The sequence below is a fragment of the Bos taurus genome, chromosome 1 (genome assembly GCF_002263795.3).
Source record: "Bos taurus isolate L1 Dominette 01449 registration number 42190680 breed Hereford chromosome 1, ARS-UCD2.0, whole genome shotgun sequence".
NCBI lineage: Eukaryota > Metazoa > Chordata > Mammalia > Artiodactyla > Bovidae > Bos > Bos taurus.
In genome coordinates this window covers 10,819,679-10,843,735 of record NC_037328.1, presented here as the reverse complement: position 1 = coordinate 10,843,735, position 24,057 = coordinate 10,819,679, and the positions used below count along the sequence as shown (strand labels likewise).

The 24,057-nt window shown below is 40.4% G+C and overlaps 1 protein-coding gene across 1 annotated transcript; it reads right to left on the bottom strand.

Annotated features, from left to right (window-relative positions):
• Nucleotides 1-4,653: 4,653 nt before the first annotated feature.
• On the bottom strand, nt 4,654-20,399 carry MRPL39 (mitochondrial ribosomal protein L39). Its single transcript, NM_001080730.2, has 10 exons — nt 20,321-20,399; nt 19,345-19,551; nt 17,427-17,566; nt 15,637-15,736; nt 14,178-14,245; nt 11,272-11,384; nt 9,934-9,999; nt 8,862-9,015; nt 6,889-6,936; nt 4,654-4,756 (listed from the first exon to the last, which is right to left on the bottom strand). The coding sequence occupies exons 1-10, from the start codon at nt 20,382-20,384 to the stop codon at nt 4,709-4,711; spliced, it is 1,008 nt and encodes a 335-aa protein (NP_001074199.1). The 5' UTR covers nt 20,385-20,399; the 3' UTR covers nt 4,654-4,708.
• Nucleotides 20,400-24,057: the final 3,658 nt, after the last annotated feature.

Genomic DNA, 24,057 nt, shown 5'->3' with positions numbered 1-24,057 from the left:
AATTCTATAGGCTGAAAGAATGGAAATAGAATATGTAAATTCTAAAATAGGAAGAAAAGTCTATTCTGTGTCTGCTTCTCCACTGCTGCCCTGTAAATTCTTCAGTACCATTTCTCTAGATTCCATATATGTGCATAATATGATTTTCATCTTTCTCTAACTCACTTCACTCTGTATGATAGGTTCTAGGTTCACCCACCTCATGAGAACTCACTCAAATGCATTCCTTTTTATGGAATGAGTAATATGGAATATTACTCAGGAGGGAGGTTCAAAATGGGCAGGAATATATGTATACCTATGGCTGATTCATGTTGAGGTTTGACAGAAAACAACAAAATTTTGTAAAGCAATTATCCTTCAATAAAAAATAAATTTAAAAAAATAAAATAGGAAGAAAAGGAAACTGGATCAAAATCCAGTGTTTAGCAAGAAAGGAAAGAATGCAAAGTAGTAATCACAAGAAGGGGTATATGAATTAAAACATACTTCTTAAAAGACAGTAATTCCAAGACTGGATTTTAAAAGAAAGTTCAATGATACTATGCTATTTATGAAAAACAGACTTAAAACATAACAACATTTTTTAAAAGTTGAAAAGGGACAGAAAAATGTATACTATGTAAACACTAATAAAAATGTAATGTGAAAATAGAACCAGATTAAAGAAAAAATAGATTGAGGAAACCAGATTAAGGGCAGAAAGCATTATTAGGGGTACAGAGGATCCTTATCTAGTGATAAAAAGGAAACAATTTGCCACCACATTATAACAATTCCAAACTGGAATACACAGTGCTAACAGTCTCTAAATAAAATAGGCAAATATAAAATGTCAAATCCACAATCGCTGTAGGAGAATGGATTTAAGAAGAAAAAAGATTCCTATATGCTTTTTTAAAGAGAAAACCTAAAACATAATGACATAAAAAGTTAAAAGGAATGAAAACTATTTACCACTAACCTAAAGAAGCTCATGTAGAAATATCTGTAGAAAAGCTGTTTTATCAGAAAAACAGCTTTTCACACTAGCCACTCAGAAGTTGACAAGCTGATCCAACAATCATGAAAATTTTGGGGAAAAAAAATAAGAAGAACTCACCATACCATAAATCAAAACATGTTACAAAGTTAGAATTAAAACACTGTGACAGTAGTACAGGGATAGACAAACGATCAGTGAGGACTCAGGCATGTAAAGGAATCTGATATATTACGTGGTAACCTCAGAAGATGAGGGAGGAAATAATGATGTAGAATAACTGATGATCCATGTGGGGTTAGAAAGGATTCAAAATTAGATGCCTTCCCTCACTCTAAATGCAAAATTAAATGTAAAGCGTCTGCCTGCAATGTGGGACACCTGGGTTCGATCCCTGGGTCGGGAAGATCCCCTGGAGAAGGAAATGGCAACCCACTCCAGTACTCTTGCCTGGAAAATTCCATGGACGGAGGAGCCTGATAGGCTACAGTCCATGGGGTCGCAAAGAGTCGGACGTGACTGAGCAACTTCACATTCACATTCATATGTCAAATAAATGAAGCAATTAAATATGAAAAGCCTTTAAAATATTAAAAAATACCTTATAACCTTCTTATAAGAAGAATGCCTTATTAACTTCAAGTTAGGGGTGGCTTTTTTAAAATTTCCAAAACGCATATAAATCATAAAGGAAAAAGATGAGTAATTCTGACCACGTAAGACATAGCATCAACAAAGTAAGTCAGACTAGAGATTTGCAATGACAAAGGTTTAACTTTCTGAACATATAAAAAAACTCCTATTAAAAGGACCAAGGATCCAATAAAAATAAATAAATTACATGGGTAAAGTCTGTAAACTGATAACTCAAAGAAGTCTTATTGGCTACGAAACAAATGAAGAGACGTTCATTGTCACTACATGCTCAGTATTAGATCATGTGTATCCACCTGACCAAATATTTGACTGTCTGACAATGACAAGTGTTTGTGAGGGAGTGGGGAAACAGGGACTATCAGACTGCTGATAGGGAGTAAACTGGTACCACTGCTGCAGTGGCTGACGTATTGAGTAGTTGAAGATTCACGTTCCACCCCAGATACTGTCAAATGTATACACAAAGAAACATAAGCAGAGTATTTTCTGCAGTACTATTTATAATACTAAAAACTCAAGACCGTCCTCGATGGTCATCAATAAGAAAATGAATTAATCATGGGATTAATCATACAGTGGGATACTACATACACCTGCATGCATTAACCAGCTCAGCACACACACAAGCTCTACATGTATCAACATGTTAAATGTGAATACACAATGCTGAGCAATGGAAGCAAATTTCAAAAGAACATGAGTATCATGAAACCAATTATGTTCAGTATAACATACAAAGAATAATATACACTGCAAATCATGAATGGTAAGGATATGCACCAAAGGACAGGAGTTCTTAGAAAGAAATAATGTGAAGAAAACTGTCAATGGATAGGCAGCTTCTCCTTGATTTAAAAACAAAAGGATCTGATAAGAAAAAAGATTAATGATGGTTAATTTGAGTAGTGGCTATAGGTTAACATTCTTGGTTGCAAACAACAGGATCTATTCATTTAAGCAAAAAACAAATGGTTCACAAGGCTCAGGCTCAGAGACCAGGTTACAGGACCCAAAGAAATGCCCGCTGTCACAGCACAGGGCAGTTGCAGGGGGAAAACAACTAGGCTCAGCCCACCTCCCACCAGACGAGACCTCGGCCGCTGCTGTTGCCGCCACCTCGAAAGTCACGACGTCACTGCCCCCCTGGGCGAAATGAAACTCACATGCCATTGTCTTCACAGCACTGCTTTCAAATTTCAGACAGGTGTGTCTAACCAGTGAGCCCAGGACACCTGTCCAGGCTCTTATTGCGAGGAAAGCTTAGAGATTAAGTTTTACTCTCCACTGGGTAAGACAGGATACATAAAGGGTGAAGTCCCCAAAGAGTGGATGTTCAAGAGGACGAGGTGCCCCAAAAGCATGAAAAATGGCCACCCAAATAAGGGTGTGTTAAATTATATTTTGTAACCTGAAGACATTTCACAATTTTTTAAAAGAATTCAAAGCATAAACCCACAAACAACAAAGGGTATGGGAGAGGAAAGCAGCAGCAGACAAGAAATCTCACCCAGTTGCTAAAAGATAACAGTGAAGTGACCAGTTCAACGGTGGAGGATGTCACCACCCAGAATATGCGAGGGAGTCCAGCAGAAGAGGGAGCCGACCTGCCCAGCTGGCCAGAGAACCTCAAAGATGGTGGAAGACAGAAAAGGGACTGAAAAGAATGGGCTCAGCAAAAGCCTATATACAAAGGCCTGTATACAAACCAGTTGTTCTCTGCCCCCCACCCACTACTGCCAAATACAGCAAGGCCTGAGTCTAACATCGGTCCACAGGTAAAATATTGGCAGGATCTCATAAAATAAGTTAAAGAAGAGTCGAGAGAGAATCGGAAGAATCACCACAGAAACTAGTCACCAAAACTGACAAGTTCTTCATTTTAGCACTAGAAAACCCCCATCCTAACAGCCAGCTTCACCTACTCATCCTTAGAGAAGCCAAACCTCACCCATACCACAGCGCTACCACTCAATCTCCTTCCCTTAGCCGCATTCTCAATTAAAACTAACAACCAACAGTCACTAGATTTGGGGGTGGGGAATGGTTAGGGGGAACCCGAAACATGAAAGATTGAGATAAGCAAAAAATCTGACTCCAGAGGAAGGAGATCATTCACAGCCTAGGAAATAAAGGAACAAATGAATATATAACTCCATCAGTATCTTCTGAAAGATTCACAAATTCATATGCACCTGTTAAACACGAACAAGAGCACAGTACATAAGAGATAAGGCATGGGAGTGAAAGCACCTGGATCCAATTTCCAGCTTTGCTATTAATACTTGCCAGTTTCCAGTTTCCTCACTCGCAAACTGGAAACCTTATTAACAAGCTGTTCTGAAAATTAAATACGAGATTCCATATGAAAAGCTTAGCACAAGGACCGGTTTATGGGAAACACTCAGTTACTCAGTAGAGCACAAGGACCGGTTTATGGGAAACACTCAGTTACTCAGTAGCAATTAATCTATCTATCCAAAAAACGCATGCCATTTTGCAAACATTTTACAAAGATGTTTACTGCATCACTGTTTAAAACAGTGAAAAATGGAAACTAGTAAGATCCTATTTATGTTTGTAAAAGATTAACTTTCTATCTGTGCATATATGTTTATGGGGCTTCCCTGGTGCTCAGCAGTGAAAAATCCACCTACCAATGCAGGATACGCAGGTTCAATCCCTGGGTCAGGAAGATCCCCTGAAGGATGGCAGGGCAACCCACTCCAGTATTCTTGCCTGGGAAATCCCGTGGACAGAGGAGCCTGGCAGCTACAGTCCATGGGGCCAGAAGAATCGGTTACAACTTAACAACTAAACAACAACAAAGATGTTTATATATGTACAAAAAAGCCCTGCAAGTGGAAAACATGCCAAAATGTTGCATCCAGATAGAAGGGGCAGGCTTGTTTCTATGTAAAATTCTTATTGTTTTACCCTTCAGAGAAAGGAGACAGTAAACCAGTATAAACCTCAGGGAAAAAAAGACAGTTCATTTTATAAGCATGCACAAACACTACATAGAAAAGTTTTATTTTAATTTACTATACATATTTAAATTTGAGGAAGTTACTAGGTAGATGCACTCTTCTCTGTAGGCTTAGTTTGATCTTCAGTTACCTGTAAAAACATAAATAGCTTTATTTTTCTAATAAACACTTTTACCCTTCACTCGCCGTTTAAAATTACTGCAGTCTTTGTTTTTCAATAATCCTTTGCCTTTCTTTTTCAATAGTAATTATTATAGAAAGTTAAGTAGAAAGAGACGAAAAGTTACACAACCAAGCTCCCAATATAAATTATCAAGTAAAGTACAATTCCACTAAAAATATAATCTGAGGCATGTATCTAGGCTTCTCAAGTTTGTCATTGTATTTTTCATCTATAAAATGAAATCAACAAAGTATTTTAAATCAATCAATTTTGTTGAAAAAAATCAGTAATTCTATTTTGAACACAGTATACTACAGGTTTAGTAGAATAGATATCTGTATATTAATATTTGTTATATGTCACTCAGGAAACAGAGCTAAACAGCATTCCTCATAACCTTACAACCTGCTCTACTTCCTGTGTCATCTATCTCAGTGAAGGGCTCCACTCAGACACCTGAGCCAGGCATGAGAGAATCCATATTTCTCACCTGCATACGTGATCAACAGTCCTATTAATTCCACCTACGTAACTCTCACAGCCATTCTCACTGCCCTGCTTGAACTTCAGGGTCTTGTTACCTATCTGCTACCCCTGAGAGGGCTGCTGACTTAAGTCACAGTTATCTTCCATGCTGGCCCCAGAATGAGTTTGTAAACAGGAAGAGTTTATCAATAGGTCACTTCCTTACTCAAATTCTCCAGTTACCTCCAATCATCTTATGGAGGGGCATGCAAATTCCACATCACAGAAGACAAACCCCTCATATTCTATTTCCAACAGACTCATCACCCATCCCACACGTGAGTGTGCATTCGGATTCCTCTCACATTCACCATGCATTCGATTCCACCAGCCTCTTAGACAAGCAGCTTCTGCTGGGATAAACCCATCTGCAAGCAAATCATCTGCCTGGCCCACTTCCATTCACCCTTTAAAACCAGTTTAAGAAATAATGATTGGGAACGCTCCTTAACCAACCAGTGGTTTGGCTTGGGTCCTTTTCTTTATGCCAGAGCCCCACATGTACACCTGAATTGTCTGCTTATAGGACTAGTTATTGGAGAAGGAAATGGCAACCGACTCCAGTGTTCTTGCCTGGAGAATCTCAGGGACGGGGGAGCCTGGTGGGCTGCCGTCCATGGGGTCGCAAGGTCAGACACGACTGAGGCAACTTAGCAGCTTTGCAGGACTAGTTATGCTGTTCAAGTAACTTCCTTGAGGAAAGCAAGTAGATCTTGTTCATTACTGCACCTACAGTCCCTGGCATATAACAAGGCTATGTAGTTAAATCAATGAACCATATGTTTAAGCTACTCCCTTTGTACAAGCAAAATAAACAGTGGAAGAGGAAAGTGAACCAAAATAAATATTGTAAAAACAGCTACTCACTGATTTCCACTAGACACTCCAGGCTACTATCTCTACTACTTCCTACATTTCTTATATATTTATTTCTTCTCTAGTATCTTAATCTAAAATGGTCATTGTTACCAACCAAAGAGACAAAGTTATTCCATCTATTCAAAAACACTTTCTTCTCATGAGAAAAAGAAAATTACATCTGTGCACAAGAACATTATGGCTAAGTGCCTAAATAGCAAACTCTACCTGTAAGGTCATTACTAAAGGCTAGCTGTACACATCATCATGCAAAATAATAAATATTTAACTGGGTAATGGTTTTTCAGGACATTTATATATTAAAGTGTCTACTGTCAAGGCAGCTTTAAAACATACCTGGAAAATCTTAAATATTCACTAAGTTCACAAGAAAATATAGCACAGACTTAATTAACACCATTACAGCCATAAAGAATTGTTATTGCTATACAACAGTAAGTTTTATTTTTCTTCAAGTTCCTACAGTATCACTGTCATATTATTAGCAAATAAAAACAGAATTGCCAAATAACAACTTTTCTTTTGCCAAAATACTAACGAGGTCAACAACCACAATACTGCTTTAGCTAATGAGACAACCAATTTCTTTCCTTTTCTTTTTCTTTATTATTTTGTTGTTGTAGTGGTGGTGGTTGCTTAATTTCAAGGAAAATTTCTTCATAGAAATGTACTCACATGCTATCAAAAACACTTACCATTTTCCGAGACCTTTCCAATAATTTATTCCATATCGTAAAATGTGCCTTGAAAAGAAAAGATTTACTATGAATTAAATAAAGCAGCAAAGTTAAAATCAAAGAGGCTGAGTCTTTATATAGGTTTAAACAAAACAAATACAGAAAACAAATACATGGAAAGTTAGGCACTACTACTGAGGCTACGAGGTCACAAAAGTGAGTCTGAGTAGGGAAAAAGGTGCACGCTATACAGGACTGCTCTGCTTAGCATCTAAGAAAAGGAGACTTAGGACTGAGCATGCCACTCTTTGTCCTTCTTAATCAGCACCACCATAGAAAGCACTCCTTCTAATGGGAAGCAAAAGTCTCTCCCACTAACCCCTAATTCCTTCCTTAAATAGCCAATTTCAACATGCTACTGGTCATTGTTCAAATCATAAGTAATTACAAGGAAAGGTTCATTACGAATTCTTCTCAGTTCTCCATAATGAACTCTATTGTATGGGAAAAGGATCTTTAAAGGAATGGATATGTGTGTATGTATAACTGATACACTTTGCTATACAGCAGAAACTAACATGACACTGTAAATCAGCTATACTCTAATAAAAATTTAACACACACACACAAAGAATCAATTGCGACATCTCACATCAGAAGAGCAGACCTGGAAGATTTAGCAGATTACTCTACAGAACAAGTAAAAACTGACAAAGAGAACAGTAATGTTATAGAACCAATTTCCTTAAAAACTAACAATCATATGCAGCAGAGAATTTTCAGAATGCATGAATGAAAACTGCAAAGTGCAAAATGACCACATCAGTGTTTACAAAATCAGCTGAAGGTGATACTGAGGGATGTGGGTGGGTCAGGGACTATTTCAAACTGGATGAGCTGGTAAAATCTATGATAAAAGGTAAAATTACTAAATACGTACACATAAACCCTTCTGGAAAAAAGAGCAAAGAGTGGTATATTTAAAGGGAAAACCATACCTGGCTCAGGCAGAATGAGCTACAGTGAGAGACTTTACGGTTTGAGTGGAATATAATGTGTGCTGGAGAAAGTGGTATGAGATGAAGTCAGAGAAAGCAGGAATCGCACAATGTTGGGCTCTGTGAGACAGGGCGAAGGGTCGGCATTTGTTCATGAGAAGCCACTGCAAAGTTTGGGGCATAGGAATTACATGATCTGATGTGTATATTAAAAGGATCACTCTGGCTACTCATTAGAGAATATGCTTTGGAGGCAAGAATGAAAAGCAAAGGAGGAGAATGGGGAGAAAGAGGGACAGGATGTGGGGAGCAGTAGTAGATGCGCTGCTGGCAGTGGATGCACTCACGATATGTTTTAAAGAGTCAACTTCCTGATGGATGGGAGGGGGCCTGGCTGTGAGGGAACCAGAGAACCAAGGGTTACCTCAAACAGCCAGGTAGCTGACAGTTCATTTACTGAAATGGAGAGAGCTAGGAAAGGAAGGCATGTGGAGAAAAAAAATCAAACACATAAAGGACACGTATGGTAAAAATTACAAAATGCTGATGAAGGAAGATTTAAATAAATGAAAAGATATACTATGTACCCCAAGACCCTGATGCTGGGAAAGACTGAGGGCAGGAGGAGAAGGGGGTGACACAGATCCTCAAAATTAGGGAGAATAGGCCAAATATAAGGCTACAGGGCACTCCAGAAGGTCCCATCAATACGTGCCCCACTGCTCCCCACTGCACCCTCTTCTAAATGAATTTAAAACATTAAAAATACTATCTCAATTTGAGTTAATTTTTTCAACTAATATTTCTTTCGTAAATTATCTGTCTACATCCTGGCTAAAATTCTTTTTAATCATAAACCCAAGCTGACAAAATATTAGTGTTACACAATTTAATGAAAATTAAAATATATGTCCTTCCAATTGGTATAAAAATCAAGACTGGAATCACACTCACAACCAAACTGAATAACCTGAAATTTTTGGCTTTACTTACTCTTAAGTGCACAGGTAGAGAGAGACCCTGGAATCTTCGTACAAGACTCGACTGGGTGGCTTGAAGATTGTGAACCACTGACACTTCATACTGGAAACAAATACTTGTTCTTGGAATAAGAGGGCCCTCACTCACATCAATGAAGTCACCAAATCTGATTTGATTTTAAAAATAAACAAATTAGATCATAAAATCACATCACTTACAATAGTTTGAAAAAAAAAAAGTTTATCCATTCTATTTGCTGCTACATCCCTGATCAAGAACAATGCCTATGGATCAATTTGGTTTGGAGTAAACCATGACACAGCCATCTCAAGTGAAGAGACTAAAATTTTGAAAATTAAAATTGGTGAAACTTTTTCTTCCTACAATTTTGAAGATTTTTAAGATCACTGAACATATTATGCCATCAAATGGATCCAATGTCTAAATCTGATAACCTATAACCTTGTAACAACTAATGCAATAGAATTTTGAGTTTTAGTATGTAGGCCAGGTAGTGCCCTAAGAGCAACTTCCTAGAGGAAAAAAGTTGAGTCTGAGTCAAGAAAACATTAAGTTGAAAAAACAGATACAGACCAAGAAGCCATTTTTGCTAATGCCCTGTCTTACCTCTCTCATCTGTGCATCAGAAAGCACACTGTGATATGACTTCCTTACATGTAACACAAGTAGTAACTAATTAGTCAGTAATCACATTTCTATATACACATATGAATATAGACTTCATATGAATTATGATCAATTCATGATCAATTTATGATCAATAATAAAGAATATTTCACCCATTTTCAAAATTAACTCTAAAAATTACATTTTTTAACAATGCTTTCCAACTCGTAAAATACAAATATAAAAGTAAAAAACAACAAAATGAGGAACAGAAACCGCAACCCTTCCTGAAGATAACAGAGCTTCCAATCACCACCATATCAAAAAACTAAACAAAGCAACAGAAAATAAGATAAAAGAACAACAAATAAAGGTACAAACTATACTAGTCAGGTAACAATAAAACTAAACCTTCCATTCAATTAGCATAGACGTCAATTTTTTAATCTTTATTTACCTGTGTAGCTTGACTATTCTCTCAGGGTTCTGAGATGCCTTCTCTTCTATGAAATCTACTTTGTACCTAAAGAGCAGCAAAAAAAAAGAAAGTTTTAATTCTAAATGTACAAAAAGGTGTTTAAAGCCACTTCCCTCTCTCTTCCTCTTCAGCCAAAGTGCTTGAAAGGGAGGGTTAGACTAGGCGCCTCCCCCTCCCGCCTCCCTTTCACATCTCACCTCTTTCGGTCTGGCCACAGCCTCACAACTCCACCATAGCGTTCTCCCAGTACCCACAGGTGCCTCCTTGGTGCCAGGCTAGGTCCTCATTTCCACTGCTCACCTCCACTTCTGAAGGCTTCTCTTGGTACTGTGACTCTCTGGTCACCCTTCTCTCCCTGCCCTGCAAGTTCTGTCCCTCAGCTCTCTTTACTCAAAGCGTCCTCTCTGGGCTGGTCCCCTGGTGTGCACAGCTGTAACTGCCACCCTGTGCTTTTCTCTACTACACCTCTGCTTCTCATCCACATACTGCTCCTGAGCCCTGAACTGTATAAGCAAAACACCTGGACTTCACCAGGGTGTTCGACAAGCATCTTACATCCCCAAATACTCAAACTGAACAAAACGTACCACGTCTTCTCACCAAACTCATTCCTGAATCCCCTAGCTTAGTAAATGACAACATCAACCACCGACATGTCTAAGTGAAAAAATTCTGAGATGTCCCTTTCTAACGGATTCTGGTTAAGATTAATACTACAATTTAGTTTATGTTCTCATAATTAGTAGAAGACAAATTGGAGGTTTTCTGAGTGAGAAAGGGAATTGAGAAGCCAGGCACAATTAAAAATGTTGGCAAAGAAAATCCATCAAATGAATAATTCCCACAGGGAAGACTAAGATCTGGCCATGTGAACGTTCTCCTTCAGCTGTTAGCCACTTCTGAACAGCTGGCATTCGCTGTCTTACCCTTTTCATTTGACAAGTGGAAAGATGGGAAGGAAAGGTTGCCAAATGCAATACAGCTTAAATAAATTTAAGTTTAAATTCAAAATAATACAGTGTAACACAGGCTACCCCCTTCACAATGAAAGGAAACAAGGGGAACACACCGCGATGGTAACATAAAGAGAACTGGCAAAAAAAAAAAAAAGACAGTAGAACAAAGGAAGAAAAGAATCAGAAGCTGGGGAGGGGGTCACTTCTTCTCAGGGAAATAATAAGCTGAACAAATGTAAAAGCTAAAAAGTAAAAGGTGTCCTATGTACATCAAATATCAAAGTTCTTAAAGAGCTGAATTTTCTTCATTATATACAACTTTGAGAGGTTAAATTTTGTTTTAGAGGAAGCCAACACTTACTTATTGTGCTGAAATATTTCTAATGCCACTTTTGCTTCAACTTCCAGTGTTTCAAATGGAAGATCTTTATAAATTAAAGCACGAGCATCTTTTGTGAAAGAACGCAGGTTCTCCTTAAAAATGGAGAACAGAAAGTATTAATGAAAGAAAAGTACTAATCTTTTGTAACAATTTACTTAAAAACATTTCTCTATAAGGCAGATAAAATTGCATGCTTAATATTATAAATCCAACTACAACAAAAAGCAAAAGCCAACTGGCTAGGAAAGGAAGCATTAATTTGCAACAACTGAATACTTGAACCATGAGATGTATGATTAGCAATTTCTCCCAACTCTACAAACTATAAAACTTATAATTAACTTGTAACTAAATATCAGCCTGTATTAGAAATAATTATTAAGGATAATTCTACAAAGAAATTTTAATGAACATTTCATTTATATAGCCTCGTCAATGTTTATTAAAGTAATGGTGCAAGAAGTAGAAATGCTAATAAGTAAATAGTAAGATACAAAAATTTGTTTACACTATGAGTAAAACTAAGTTCTTTAATTAAATCCATGAGTAAAAACATTGTTTATGTGATTCAGAAAGTTTCAGTAGTAAATGTCATCACTGGCCATGTCCAAAACATAGCATAAAATTCAATGCTAGAAACTTGTTTAATGTAAATGTCTATTTAATACAATCGAAATGATTAATAACACACATTAACAATGTTTATGAGATTTTTAATAAAAACTATAATTGAGTTTTCACACTATAAATCATTACTAATAAAAGATCAAGCACTATTACGCAAATAATTTTTGTAATAAAATTCTTTCCATAAACCTCCTATTAGACTGTTTTGAATGAAATGACTCTTCTCATTCTTAAAGAGATAATTTCATGCAAATACACATTCATGGTTTAATATGGCTGTTACTTGAATGTAACTCTCCCCCACTTTCTCAAAGCCTTCCGCCAAACCCCACAGTGCCTCCGATGAACTAGTACATTTCTTTTTTAACGTTTTATCTTGGAAAAAAAAGGAAAAAAGTAGCAGCAAGTTTCACAGACAATGAGAGTTAAATTTTGACCGCCTTAGTTTTTACTTAACTTCAGTTAAGGAAGAATCTTGACAGGCTTGGAAAAAAGAAATATACTGATTGACAGACTTGGAAAAAAGAAATATACTGACACGAGTCCACAGATGAAGAAGAAACCGTTCTTACCCTTCCCTGACCCTCTCCCCTCTCTCCCAGCACCTTTCTTCCCTCTCTCTTTCTTCCTTCCCGTTTCCTTCCTCTCTCCCTTCTGATATTAAGCAATAAGGGCAAGATTATTTAAGAAATAACTTTTAAAGCCAACACTTGGAGTCAGCAACTCTGAAATTCTTGCTTTTAGAAACTATTTCACTAAATATAAGATGCACCACTGAGAAAAGACATTACCAGTGATAATCATAAGATGCTATCTACTGTTAAGTCACATTTGCTCCAGAGAATTACAGAGTGAAAAAAGTCAATCCCCCAATGTTACATACTGAACTTCATTTACATAACATTCTTGAATTGATAAGATTATACAAACAGAGAACAGATAAGTGGTTGCCACAGTTTAAGGATGGGGAGGACAGAGACTAAAGAGAAATTCTGGCAGTGACAGAAATGTTCTGTGTCTTGGCTCTATCGGTGCCAATATCCTGGTTGTGGTCACATGGTATTGTGGTCTACAAGGTGACAGACTGGGGAAGAGGGAGTAAAGGGAACATGGAACCTCCATATATTATTACCTACAACTCCACTGCTGCTGTGCTTAGTCGTTCAGTCATGTCCGACTCCTTGTGACTCCATGGACTGTAGCCCACCAGGCTCCTCTGTCCATGGGGATTCTCCAGGCAAGAATACTGGAGTGGGTTGCCAGGCCCTGCTCCAGGGGATCCTTCCAACCCAGGGATCGAATCTAGGTGTCCCACATTGCAGGCGGATTCTTTACTGTCTGAGCGCCCAGGGAAGCCCAAGAATACCAGCATGGGTAGCCTATCCCTTCTCCAGGGGAACTTTCCCACCAAGAAATTGAACCAGGGTCTCCTGCATTGCTTTGCCTTTACCAGCTGAGCTACCAGGCAACTCCACAGGTATCTATAATTTTCTTCAACTAAAAAAGTTTAAGAAACGTTATAGAAACAAACAAAAGACATATTTGTTTCAGAGATATTAAAGTGTGAAAAAAATGGACATAGTGAAATTGATAAAGTGGTACACTACACTGCCTCCCGTTTTCTGACTTCCAAACTCCCAATGTAGGACATACAGTCTTGCTTAATTAGGCATCTGTCCGTTCTCCCCAGTCATAACTAAGTCACTGGGTTTAACTTTCAAAAGCCATTGGCACCGCCAGCATCTGACGCAGATCCACTTTTGTTAGCCAGGTTCCTGCTGGTACCCGAGTCCCAGAGCAACAAGGCATTGTTGCCCTCATTAAGAAGGCAGACCATTCCAGGACAGGCTAGTCTGTTGCTGTGTAGTCTGCTGCTTTTTGGGTTAGCTTTCTCAAAGTCTGATGTTTTTTAATTCACACCCCCTCCCCAACCACCACCACCACTCTCAATGTAATCCTTGTTTATTGGAAGGACTCGGCATGCAATAGGCTTTAACCGGTTTAGGGTAGTAATTTTCAAAGTGTGCTCTGGGGATCCAAGATAGTTAAGCTTCTGTGTTTTATATTCTGGGCACCACACTGCGGTGAATACCCTCAACCATATAGCTCTGTCTTAAATACACTAAAAAAAAAAAAAGACTGAATGACTGATTCTTTTAAATATTCTCAACACGGAGTATCATTCAACAATACTAACACAGGAATCATTCTAACAAAGAAAGGCACAGACTCTAATACTCTAAAGAGAGCAGGCTTACTTTTGTTGGCATCCACTCATCAAGTCTCTTATCCAAAACAACGTCATAGCAGAAGGCTCCAGCGATTACTGTAAATCCAACCAAAATAAAAAAGCCAAGTTAAATCTGTTACAGTATGAAGTTACTAACTTAACACAAATGAATATTTAGACCCTAAAGTGAAGAGTGAACAATCTCTCCCAACATTACAAATTATAAAACTGTTACCATTACTCCAGCTGCCTGTTAGACCTCTACCAACTCTGACATCGAATTACCGCACCTGTTTGTTAACCCAACATCACCAGGATTTTTTAACCATTCACATTTTCTTCAGGTATATTATCACCACAGAGATTTCTCTGATGACCAAAACAGTTACTAGACATAAAAATTCCTAAAGAATAAAATATTTAACAAGTAGGTGAATAACTAAATGGACATGAAATGTTTAATTTTTTAGTATCTTCTAATAAAGATTAGTTTTTTGTTGTTTTGTTTTTCTTAGAATCATTTATTGCCAAATCAAATACTTCTTAGCATATAAACTTCTACCTTTAAAGAAAAATACAAATGTGATCCTACTACATATACTGTTGTAAAATCCTGGTTTTAGAAAGAATATGAACTCTTCCACCTTTCAAAAATGGTGTTCCTCTCCAGTGTGAGGGCCATTCCTGGTGAAATGGTGCCACCTAAACAGAGTTTTAGAAGTCTATTTATACTCACATCTCCTCCTCCACACATTGTTTGGAAATAAATACTTTAAATGATAATAAATAAATATTGACACAGTATAGTACCATGAAATGCATATTCAAGAGAAACAATCTCCTCTAGTTCTGTTAATCATTGACTTCTAATAATTAAATGGAATATGACAACAATAAGATGAATTCTGTTACCTATAATGAATGGAATGTATGTATGATGGTAATTTACATTAGATTAAATTAGAAAAAATCAAAGTGTCAGTTGCTCAATCATGTCCGACTCTGTGACCCTATGAAATGTGGCCAACCAGGCTCCTCTGTCCGTGGAATTCTCCAGGCAAGAATACTGGAGTAGGTTGCCATTTCCTTCTCCAGAGAATCTTCCCGACCCAGGAATCAAACCTGGGTCTCCTGCATTGCAGGAGGATTATCATCTGAGCCACCAGGGAATCCCAGATTAAATGAGAAGTAAGTTCTATAAAACGGGCTTCCCTGGTGGCTCCCCTGGTGGTCCAGAGGTAAAAGCCTCTGCCTGCAATGCAGGAGACCCAGGTTTGACCCCTGGGTCAGGAAGATCCCCTGGGAAAGGAAACAGCAACCCACTCCAGTACTCTTGCCTGAGAAATTCCATGGGCTACAATCCATGGGGTCACAAAGAGTCAGACACGACTAAGCATCACTTTCTATACGACATCAAACATACATACCAAAATATTCAGATACACAAAGTAGACCTGTATGTTTATTTGCTTCTATGTATACATCACCTGGAACTTCTGGGGCTCTGACCAAATGGACCACATATTCCTCTTTGAATGCCCTCTCTATCACACAGCCCATTATCATGGCACAAGAACGCCAATAAGCCTAGAAAAATAAAATATACACAAACATAATAAATACTAAGATTTACTGTTTCTTCAAAATAACCATCACAGAGTCAGAAAGAGAAACGCCAGTACTGCAGCCCACCTGCCCGTCTGAAGCTCTGCACTGGCACTACTATAAGCGGGCACGTGACTTTCCTAAGCTCTTCCCACCTGAGGACCAGAGTGGGCTCACAGACTCCAGAATGTGCTCTACACAATCACAGAGATACACTAAAACAGACACAAATTCAGGCCTTGAAGGCCAACAAGATGCACTTTTTCATCTACCTGAGTTTATTGTTTCTAATGTCTGAGGAATTCAGAATCAACGCCTAGGTTCAAATCCAGGCTCAGCCACTTCCTAAACTGGTAACCTTGGTCAAGCTATTGCATCTCTCTTTGCCTCAGTTTATTTATCTCTAAAATGGGGATAACAGTACATTTTATGGGATTTTTTTTTTAAAATGAGGATTAAATGAGTTAATACCTGTGAATCACCTAAAACAGGGTCTGATAGACAATAAATGTTTGATGTTAGCTACTTTAATTATCATGTTTATCATTTCCTTCTTTAAATTTCATTTCAACAAATACTTATTAAACACCTACTGTATGTAAGTCAAGGACAAGATCCAATAAGGGTCATGATCCCTGTCTTTACAGAGCCAAGAATCCAAAGCATTCAACAGCTCATATTACAAGGGAAAATCAAAATATTGTGTCGAGAGACACTACACAAATGTTTTGAGACCCAGAAGAGGGATTCATCTGACAAGAAGACACTGAGAAGGTTCCACAGAGCAGATTACATTTCAACTTAACTATAAAAGATAAACAGGATTTTAACAGGGAGGAAAGAGAATACTCAAAGCAAGGAGGACAACAGAGCAGAAACCATTATTGACCAAGTCCTCCAGTGTGGCTGGAGCAGAGAGGAAGTGGAAAGATGCTGTGAAAACTAAAGTTCAAAGAGCAGGTGGGGGTCAGAGAAGGGTCCATGCAAGGCCAGGAAAGTTACATGAAAGGTTATCATGTAGGCAAGTACTTTAGGGATTAGTCACATCATCCAACAAAATTTTTGCAAGACTATTAAGGAAGACTTTCAGATAAAAAAGGGAGGGAGGGAGAGAAGTTAAAAAGTTATTGAAATAATATAGAACAGATGGTCAAAGGCAAGAAAGAAATTACTACAATATACAGGGTGATTAATAAAGGTAAGCTGAACAAAGATATTAATGTGAAAGACACATCATATAGTTTTCTCAAACCAAAATACAGACATGAATGCCACTGAGGATTTTTGAACTATGAAAATGTCTTATCTACCAATTAAAACCCTGATTAGTACAGTACAACATTTGACTTTGGCCATATTTGTATCACTCCACAGGGGCTTCCCCAGTGGTTTAGCAGTAAAGAATCCGCCAGCAAGGCAAGATATTTGGGTTTGATCCCTGGGTCAGGAAGATGCCCTGGAGAAGGGCATGGCAACCCATTCCACTACACTTGCTTGGAAAATCCTGTGGACAGAGGAGTCTGGTGGGCTACAGTCCATGGGGTCACAAAGAGTCGGACAGAACTGAAGCAACATAGCACAGCACAAGCACACTCCAAAGTAAACAGATTTTAATAAAAGGGGGAAGAAAAACTGGGGGGAAGAGGAAAAAAGAATGCAGAGGCAGAAATACCTTATTGACTTCTCCTGGATCATCATCTTTGAAAGTTAGAAATTTAATTTCACAGGACTTGGTCAAAGGTTTATACATGTCCCAAGGCTGTCCGTCCACAAGAGCCAGAATAGACTTCCTGCAGTACCACTCACTTAAATCTAGGAATTTAGAACAGATTGAAGATTTAACTCTAACAAAACCCAAGTGAAAAGTTCCATGTTTAAGTGCTACATTAAGAAATAAAAAGACAGAAAGGCAAGATTTGGCAAGCTGTCTTTTATGAGGGGGAAAAAAATATTTGTGGCTAATAAAAAATAACTTCCAACACATTCAGTGTATTGTTAATTATTAACAAAATTACCCAAACAAATATCATTAAGGCTAAGTCTAACGTGAAATTAATCTGTTAATTAAGTAATAAAATAATCTGCCAAGAGCTACACTTAAATATTCAGACAGCAGCATCATGGATATATCTGGATATATGCACACACAACTTAGAAAGGAAAATATAAAAATATACATCCACAGTAAGTCTGTTCTAGAGGGGTTTGGGGCCTTCCTTCCAAATCATCTCTTACTTCCCTAACATGGACTCTTAAGTTAAATATAATAGTTATCAGTTTTTAGTAATCAGTATGAATTCACACATAAGCAGATCAGCTCTGGTCTGTTATATGACTCCAGAATGCAACTTCATCCCTGATTAGATGTTTTTTGAGTACAAAGATATTCACAGAAGTGGTCCAACCATAGGGTCTAAATAAGCTCCCTAAGACAGGGATCATGCCTATTTTTGCTCACTCACTTTATCTAGAGCCTAGCACCAGGCCTGAAATATAACAGGTAGTCAATAAAGAAAAAAAAAAAAAAAGATTAAGAAAAAAAAAACAGGTACGGAACGACTCACAGTATGAGAGAGAAGCAAGTCTGAGGGCAGGGGTTATGCTGGGTGTGTTCAGAGGCTCCATCTCTACACGTGAAATGTGTAAAACCACTTAAGGGCCTTGTCTTAGCCTCCTCTGTATTCCTAATACCTACCCTACAGCAGAGGTTCAAGAAATGCTCCCCAAACAAGGAAGCAACTGTAAGTACTAATTCAAGTGCCAAAGTAAGGGAAGACTGAGAGTACACACTCTGTAAGTCACCTTAAGCTTTTAACTAACGTTAATTACTCAAATGGAATCATCACTAAGTTTTCCAAAAGCCTGAACAATGCAGCTAGCTAGTCACATTCGAATGAGCATGCAAAACTTAAAAATCGACTTTTTGTTCTTTCGGAATTTAAACATTACCAGTTCTATCAAAGTTACCACAGAAGAATTTTGATCGAAAATAATACAGAGGCCCTGCTCCCTTCATTTCCAAACCAGATCACACACAAGGCATTATTATCTTCTTTAATACATGAACATAGGAAGTATTTTTACCCCAATCACACTCACGCCATGCACTCACACATTTACTACAAATAAAAACACAACACACACACAAGGCAAGCAGTGAGCAGATAAAAGGGTTAAGTTAGATATAAAAGAGCAGGAAAGGAAAAGAAGGCCAAAAAAAGAGCTGATCATCTGAGGGCAGGCAGTCCCTCTGTCTCAAAACCCTCTAACGGGGCTCAATGGGGACTACCCCCATTACACCAAGAGTGTCTCGAAAAAGGGCAAGCACAAGAGTAGTTACACTTTCAGGTCTGCCACTATGACAGCACTCTAAACTCAGCCAGATTCAAGCAAGTCCCAGGACAACCTGTGCATTACAATACCCACCTTACCCGACCCCTAGTATTCTCAACAGCTAAGTCAACAGTGAACACACAGTAACATGCTAGATACTGGGCAGTTCAGGGAGCAATTACAACATCTTGCCTCCTCTGCACCGGTTTTTCCCCTTATTTAAAACCATCAAAATGGGACCATGATCCATTACTTACGCATGGCACAGCTATAAGGAGTGGAAACGTTTTTATTCAACACAAAGATAGTGCCAGGGTCAGTTTTACCAACGTGTTTCACTTCAATCTTCTCAGTTCGGGGAGTTAGTGACAGCTGCCTGTTTTTCTCTTTGTTAAAGAGATCATTCTGCATTTCTATCAGTTCGGTCGGTGACAGCTGAGAGGCAGGTGATGTGACCACAGACCCTGTGGGAAAGTTACAATAAATGGGAATACTGACAAAAGAGATGAACATTCGCAACCGCCCTGTTCCATTCCCGCCTTCGCCCTCCAGCCGGGAAAGAACAGGAGGCAACGGAGTTTTCAACGCTATTCGCCGAAATGAGCTCAGAGGTCCACTTTCTAACATTAACTAAAACGCCAACGGAAGAGAATCGCAGCCTGCCCGGATCCACGCCTTTACTTCCACTTTGCTTTGACCATCAGATCTCCACTTCTCACCAGTTTGCTCCGTCGAATTTCAATCTGTGCTTTACAAACAATAAGGAGCAAGAAAAAGGTAACTAGGAAGTGGAGTCAAAAACCAGACCAGTCAAGGCAAAGTTGAGCAAAGTTTGTCGCTTTGAAAAGGTCCTGGGGACAAGAAAGCTCCAAGAGACTGAAGGTCCCACGCCAAATCGCTCCGTATCTAGAGGGAGAAAGGCTGTTCTGGTTTTTTTTCCGAAACCCCAAATCAGAGGATTTAGCAAGGCGTGCACGAGTTCAATGGGAAAACAAGGACACTTATGCACCAGGATGTGGTCTCCCTCTCAGGGGGCGCCCCAAGCTTCTCCCGCGGCCCTTCCCTTCAGCTCCCCGAGATTTGGACCCCAAGGCCGGGAGAGGCGGCAGATTTAAACACCCGCCTCCGCCTCCGCCCCGCGGGGCTTCCCCTCTAGGACCCGCTTGGGCCCAGTCTGAACAAACACCGTCCTCTAAGCCTCCCTCCTCGTCCCCAAGGCCGCTGATAACTCACTCCAGGCAGCCCCGCCGCTGGGGGCGGCCCGCCAGAGCCTCATCCCCCGGACCACCACCGCCATTGCCTCCTCCGCGGCGGTAGGAACCTCCGCGCGCAGGTCCTTCCCCGTCCTCTTCTCCGGCAACTCCGAGCGCGCACTCTGGGTTCCGCCCGACAGTTTCGTTCCGGGCCCGGCTCTCGGACGGCACCCGCCGCTAGGGGGCGCGCTCAAGCCTCGCTGAGAGTCAGTGGCCGGAGGTCCGGCATCTGGATCCGGGTTTGTTCCGGGAGCGCGGAGGGTGATTCGGAGGACTTGGGCTCCCAAGGCGGGACAAGCGTCTCCTTTGGAGCCGCAGAGCCCGATACGTGCTGCCACCCTCCGTCCGCTGCGGGTTCGAGCCTGGCTGGCTGGCGAAACCCTTAGTGCTCACAAAACATGTTTCTGAAGAGAAAAATCGAGGAAAGGTGGCTTCTGTTTTCTCTTACTTTCATGCAGCCCGGCCGACCACGCCAATGACATCCTCTGCTGTGGCTTAACTCTCGGTTTTGCAAGGCTTAGTTTTTAGGGTGACTTGAGCAGGTCTGCACCCTGCTTCTCTTTGTTGTTTTCAGTCGGTAAGTCGTGTCCTACTCTTTACGACCCCATGAACTGTGCATCACTCCAGGCCTCCCTGTCCTTCACCATCTCAGGGAGTTTGCTTAAACGCGTGTGCTTTGAGTCAGTGATGCCATCCAACCATCTTGTCCTCTGTCGTGCCCTTCTCCGACCTTCGATATTTCCCAGCATCAGGGTCTTTTCTAGTGAGTTGGCTCTTTGCATCAAGTGGCCAAAGCATTAGAGCTGCAGCTTCAGCATCAGTCCTTTTAATGAATATTCAGAGCTGATTTCCTTAGAATTGACTTGTTTGATAGCCTTGCTGTCCAAGGGACTCTCCAGAGTCTTCTCCAACACCACAGTTCAAAAGAATCAATTCTTCAAGGCTCAGCCTGCTTTATGGTCCAGCTCTCACACAACCAGTCCATTCTGAAGGAGATCAGCCCTGGATGTTCTTTGGAAGGAATGATTTGATCAGATCAGATCAGTCGCTCAGTCGTGTCCGACTCTTTGCCACCCCATGAATCACAGCACGCCAGGCCTCCCTGTCCATCACCAACTCCCGGAGTTTACCCAGACTCACGTCCATCGAGTCAGTGATGCCATCCAGCCATCTCATCCTCTGTCGTCCCCTTCTCCTACTGCCCCCAATCCCTCCCAGCATCAGAGTCTTTTCCAATGAGTCAACTCTTCGCATAAGGTGGCCATAGTACTGGAGTTTCAGCTTTAGCATCATTCCTTCCAAAGAAATCCCAGGGCTGATCTCCTTCAGAATGGACTGGTTGGATCTCCTTGCAGTCCAAGGGACTCTCAAGAGTCTTCTCCAATACCACAGTTCAAAAGCATCAATTCTTCGGTGCTCAGCCTTCTTCACAGTCCAACTCCACATCCATACGTGACCACAGGAAAAACCATAGCCTTGACTAGACGAACCCTTGTTGGCAAAGTAATGTCTCTGCTTTTGAATATGCCATCTAGGTTGGTCATAACTTTCCTTCCAAGGAGTAAGCGTCTTTTAATTTCATGGCTGCAGTCACCATCTGTAGTGATTTTGGAGCCCAGAAAAATAAAGTCTGACACTGTTTCCACTGTTTCCCCATCTATTTCCCATGAAGTGGTGGGATTGGATGCCATGATCTTTGTTTTCTGAATGTTGAGCTTTAAGCCAACTTTTTCACTCTCCACTTTCACTTTCATCAAGAGGCTTTTTAGTTCCTCTTCACTTTCTGCCATAAGGGTGGTATCATCTGCATATCTGAGGTTATTGATATTTCTCCCGGCAATCTTGATTCCAGCTTGTGCTTCTTCCAGTCCAGTGTTTCTCATGATGTACTCTGCATATAAGTTAAATAAACATGGTGACAATATACAGCCTTGACAAACTCCTTTTCCTATTTGGAACCAGTCTGTTGTTCCATGTCCAGTTCTAACTGTTGCTTCCTGACCTGCATACAAATTTTTCAAGAGGCAGATCAGGTGGTCTGGTATTCCCATCTCTTTCAGAATTTTCCACAGTTTGTTGTGATCCACACAGTCAAAGGCTTTGGCAGTCAATAAAGCAGAAATAGATGTTTTTCTGGAACTCTCTTGCTTTTTTCCATGATCCAGCGGATGTTGGCAATTTGATTTCTGGTTCCTCGGCCTAAACCAGCTTGAACATCAGGAAGTTCACGGTTCACATATTGCTGAAGCCTGGCTTGGAGAATTTTGAGCATAACTCCAGTACTTTGGCCACCTCATGCGGAGAGTTGACTCATTGGAAAAGACTGATGCTGGGAGGGATTGGGGGCAGGAGGAGAAGGGGACGACAGAGGATGAGATGGCTGGATGGCATCTCTGACTCGATGGACGTGAGTTTGAGTGAACTCTGGGAGTTGGTGATGGACAGGGAGGCCTGGCGTGCTGAGATTCATGGGGTTGCAAAGAGTCGGACACGACTGAGCGACTGAACTGAACTGAACTGGAAGAACCATAGCTTTGACTATACAGACCTTTGTCTGCAAGGCTTTTGCCTATATTTAGCCAATAGTAATATAGACCCCAAAACACCTCCTGTTGACTTGGAGGGAATTTTGTAATCCATAGAGTGCTTTACAAATTATCTAGATTAGTTTATATATTATATAGCTCCTACTGCTAAGTCACTTCAGTCGTGTCTGACTCTGAGACCCCATAAATGGCAGCCCACCAGGCTCCTCTGTCCTTGGGATTCTCCAGGCAAGAACACTGGAGTGGGTTGCCATTTCCTTCTCCAATGCATTCATGCATGCTAAGTCGCTTCAGTCGTGTCCGACTCTGTGCGGCCGTATGGACAGCAGCCCACCAGGCTCCTCTGTCCATGGCATTCTCCAGGCAAGAACACTGGAGTGGGTAGCCATTTCCTTCTCCCGTACTATATACCGCTAAGTCGCTTCAGTCGTGTCCGACTCTGTGCGACTCCATAGATGGCAGCCCACCAGGCTTCCCCGTCCCTGGGATTTTCCAGGCAAGAACACTGGAGTGGGTTGCCATTTCCTTCTCCAGTGCGTGAAAATGAAGTCGCTCAGTCGTGTCCGACTCTTCGCGTCTTCGGGACCCCATGGACTGCAGCCTACCAGGCTCCTCCATCCATGGGATTTTCCAGGCAAGAGTACTGGAGTGGGGTGCCATTGTACTATATAGAGAGCATGGTAAAAAGGCAGGGTAAAAGGAACCCATGCTAAAGGGTGGAATTTTTGTCTCCTGTTTACTGATGAACCCTAAGGGCCCAGAATGCTGAGTGGCACACAGTGGGTGCTCAATGTATATTTGATGAATGAATGAATGCGCTTGCATTCAGCGTGGTGTCTGATTCCTTTGTCGCACTAGGATGTTGCTGCTATTGAAGTAATCCTTCCGGAGATGAAGTATGGAAACGCTGTTATTCAAAGTTGTTCACTGCTACGGCTTCTTTTAAATCGTGTAAATTAACAACCCGCTCCATAGTCTTGCCAGGAGAATTCCATGGACAGAAGAGCTCGGTGGGCTTCAGTCCATGGAGTCGCAAAGAGCGACTGAGCGACTAGCACTGACTTTACTAACAAATTCACGCCACGCATTTTCCTCATCTGCTCCTTGACTTGCTATTGAAACAAACCACCACCAGATGGCGGTACTGACAAAGGAACAGATGGCGCCATAA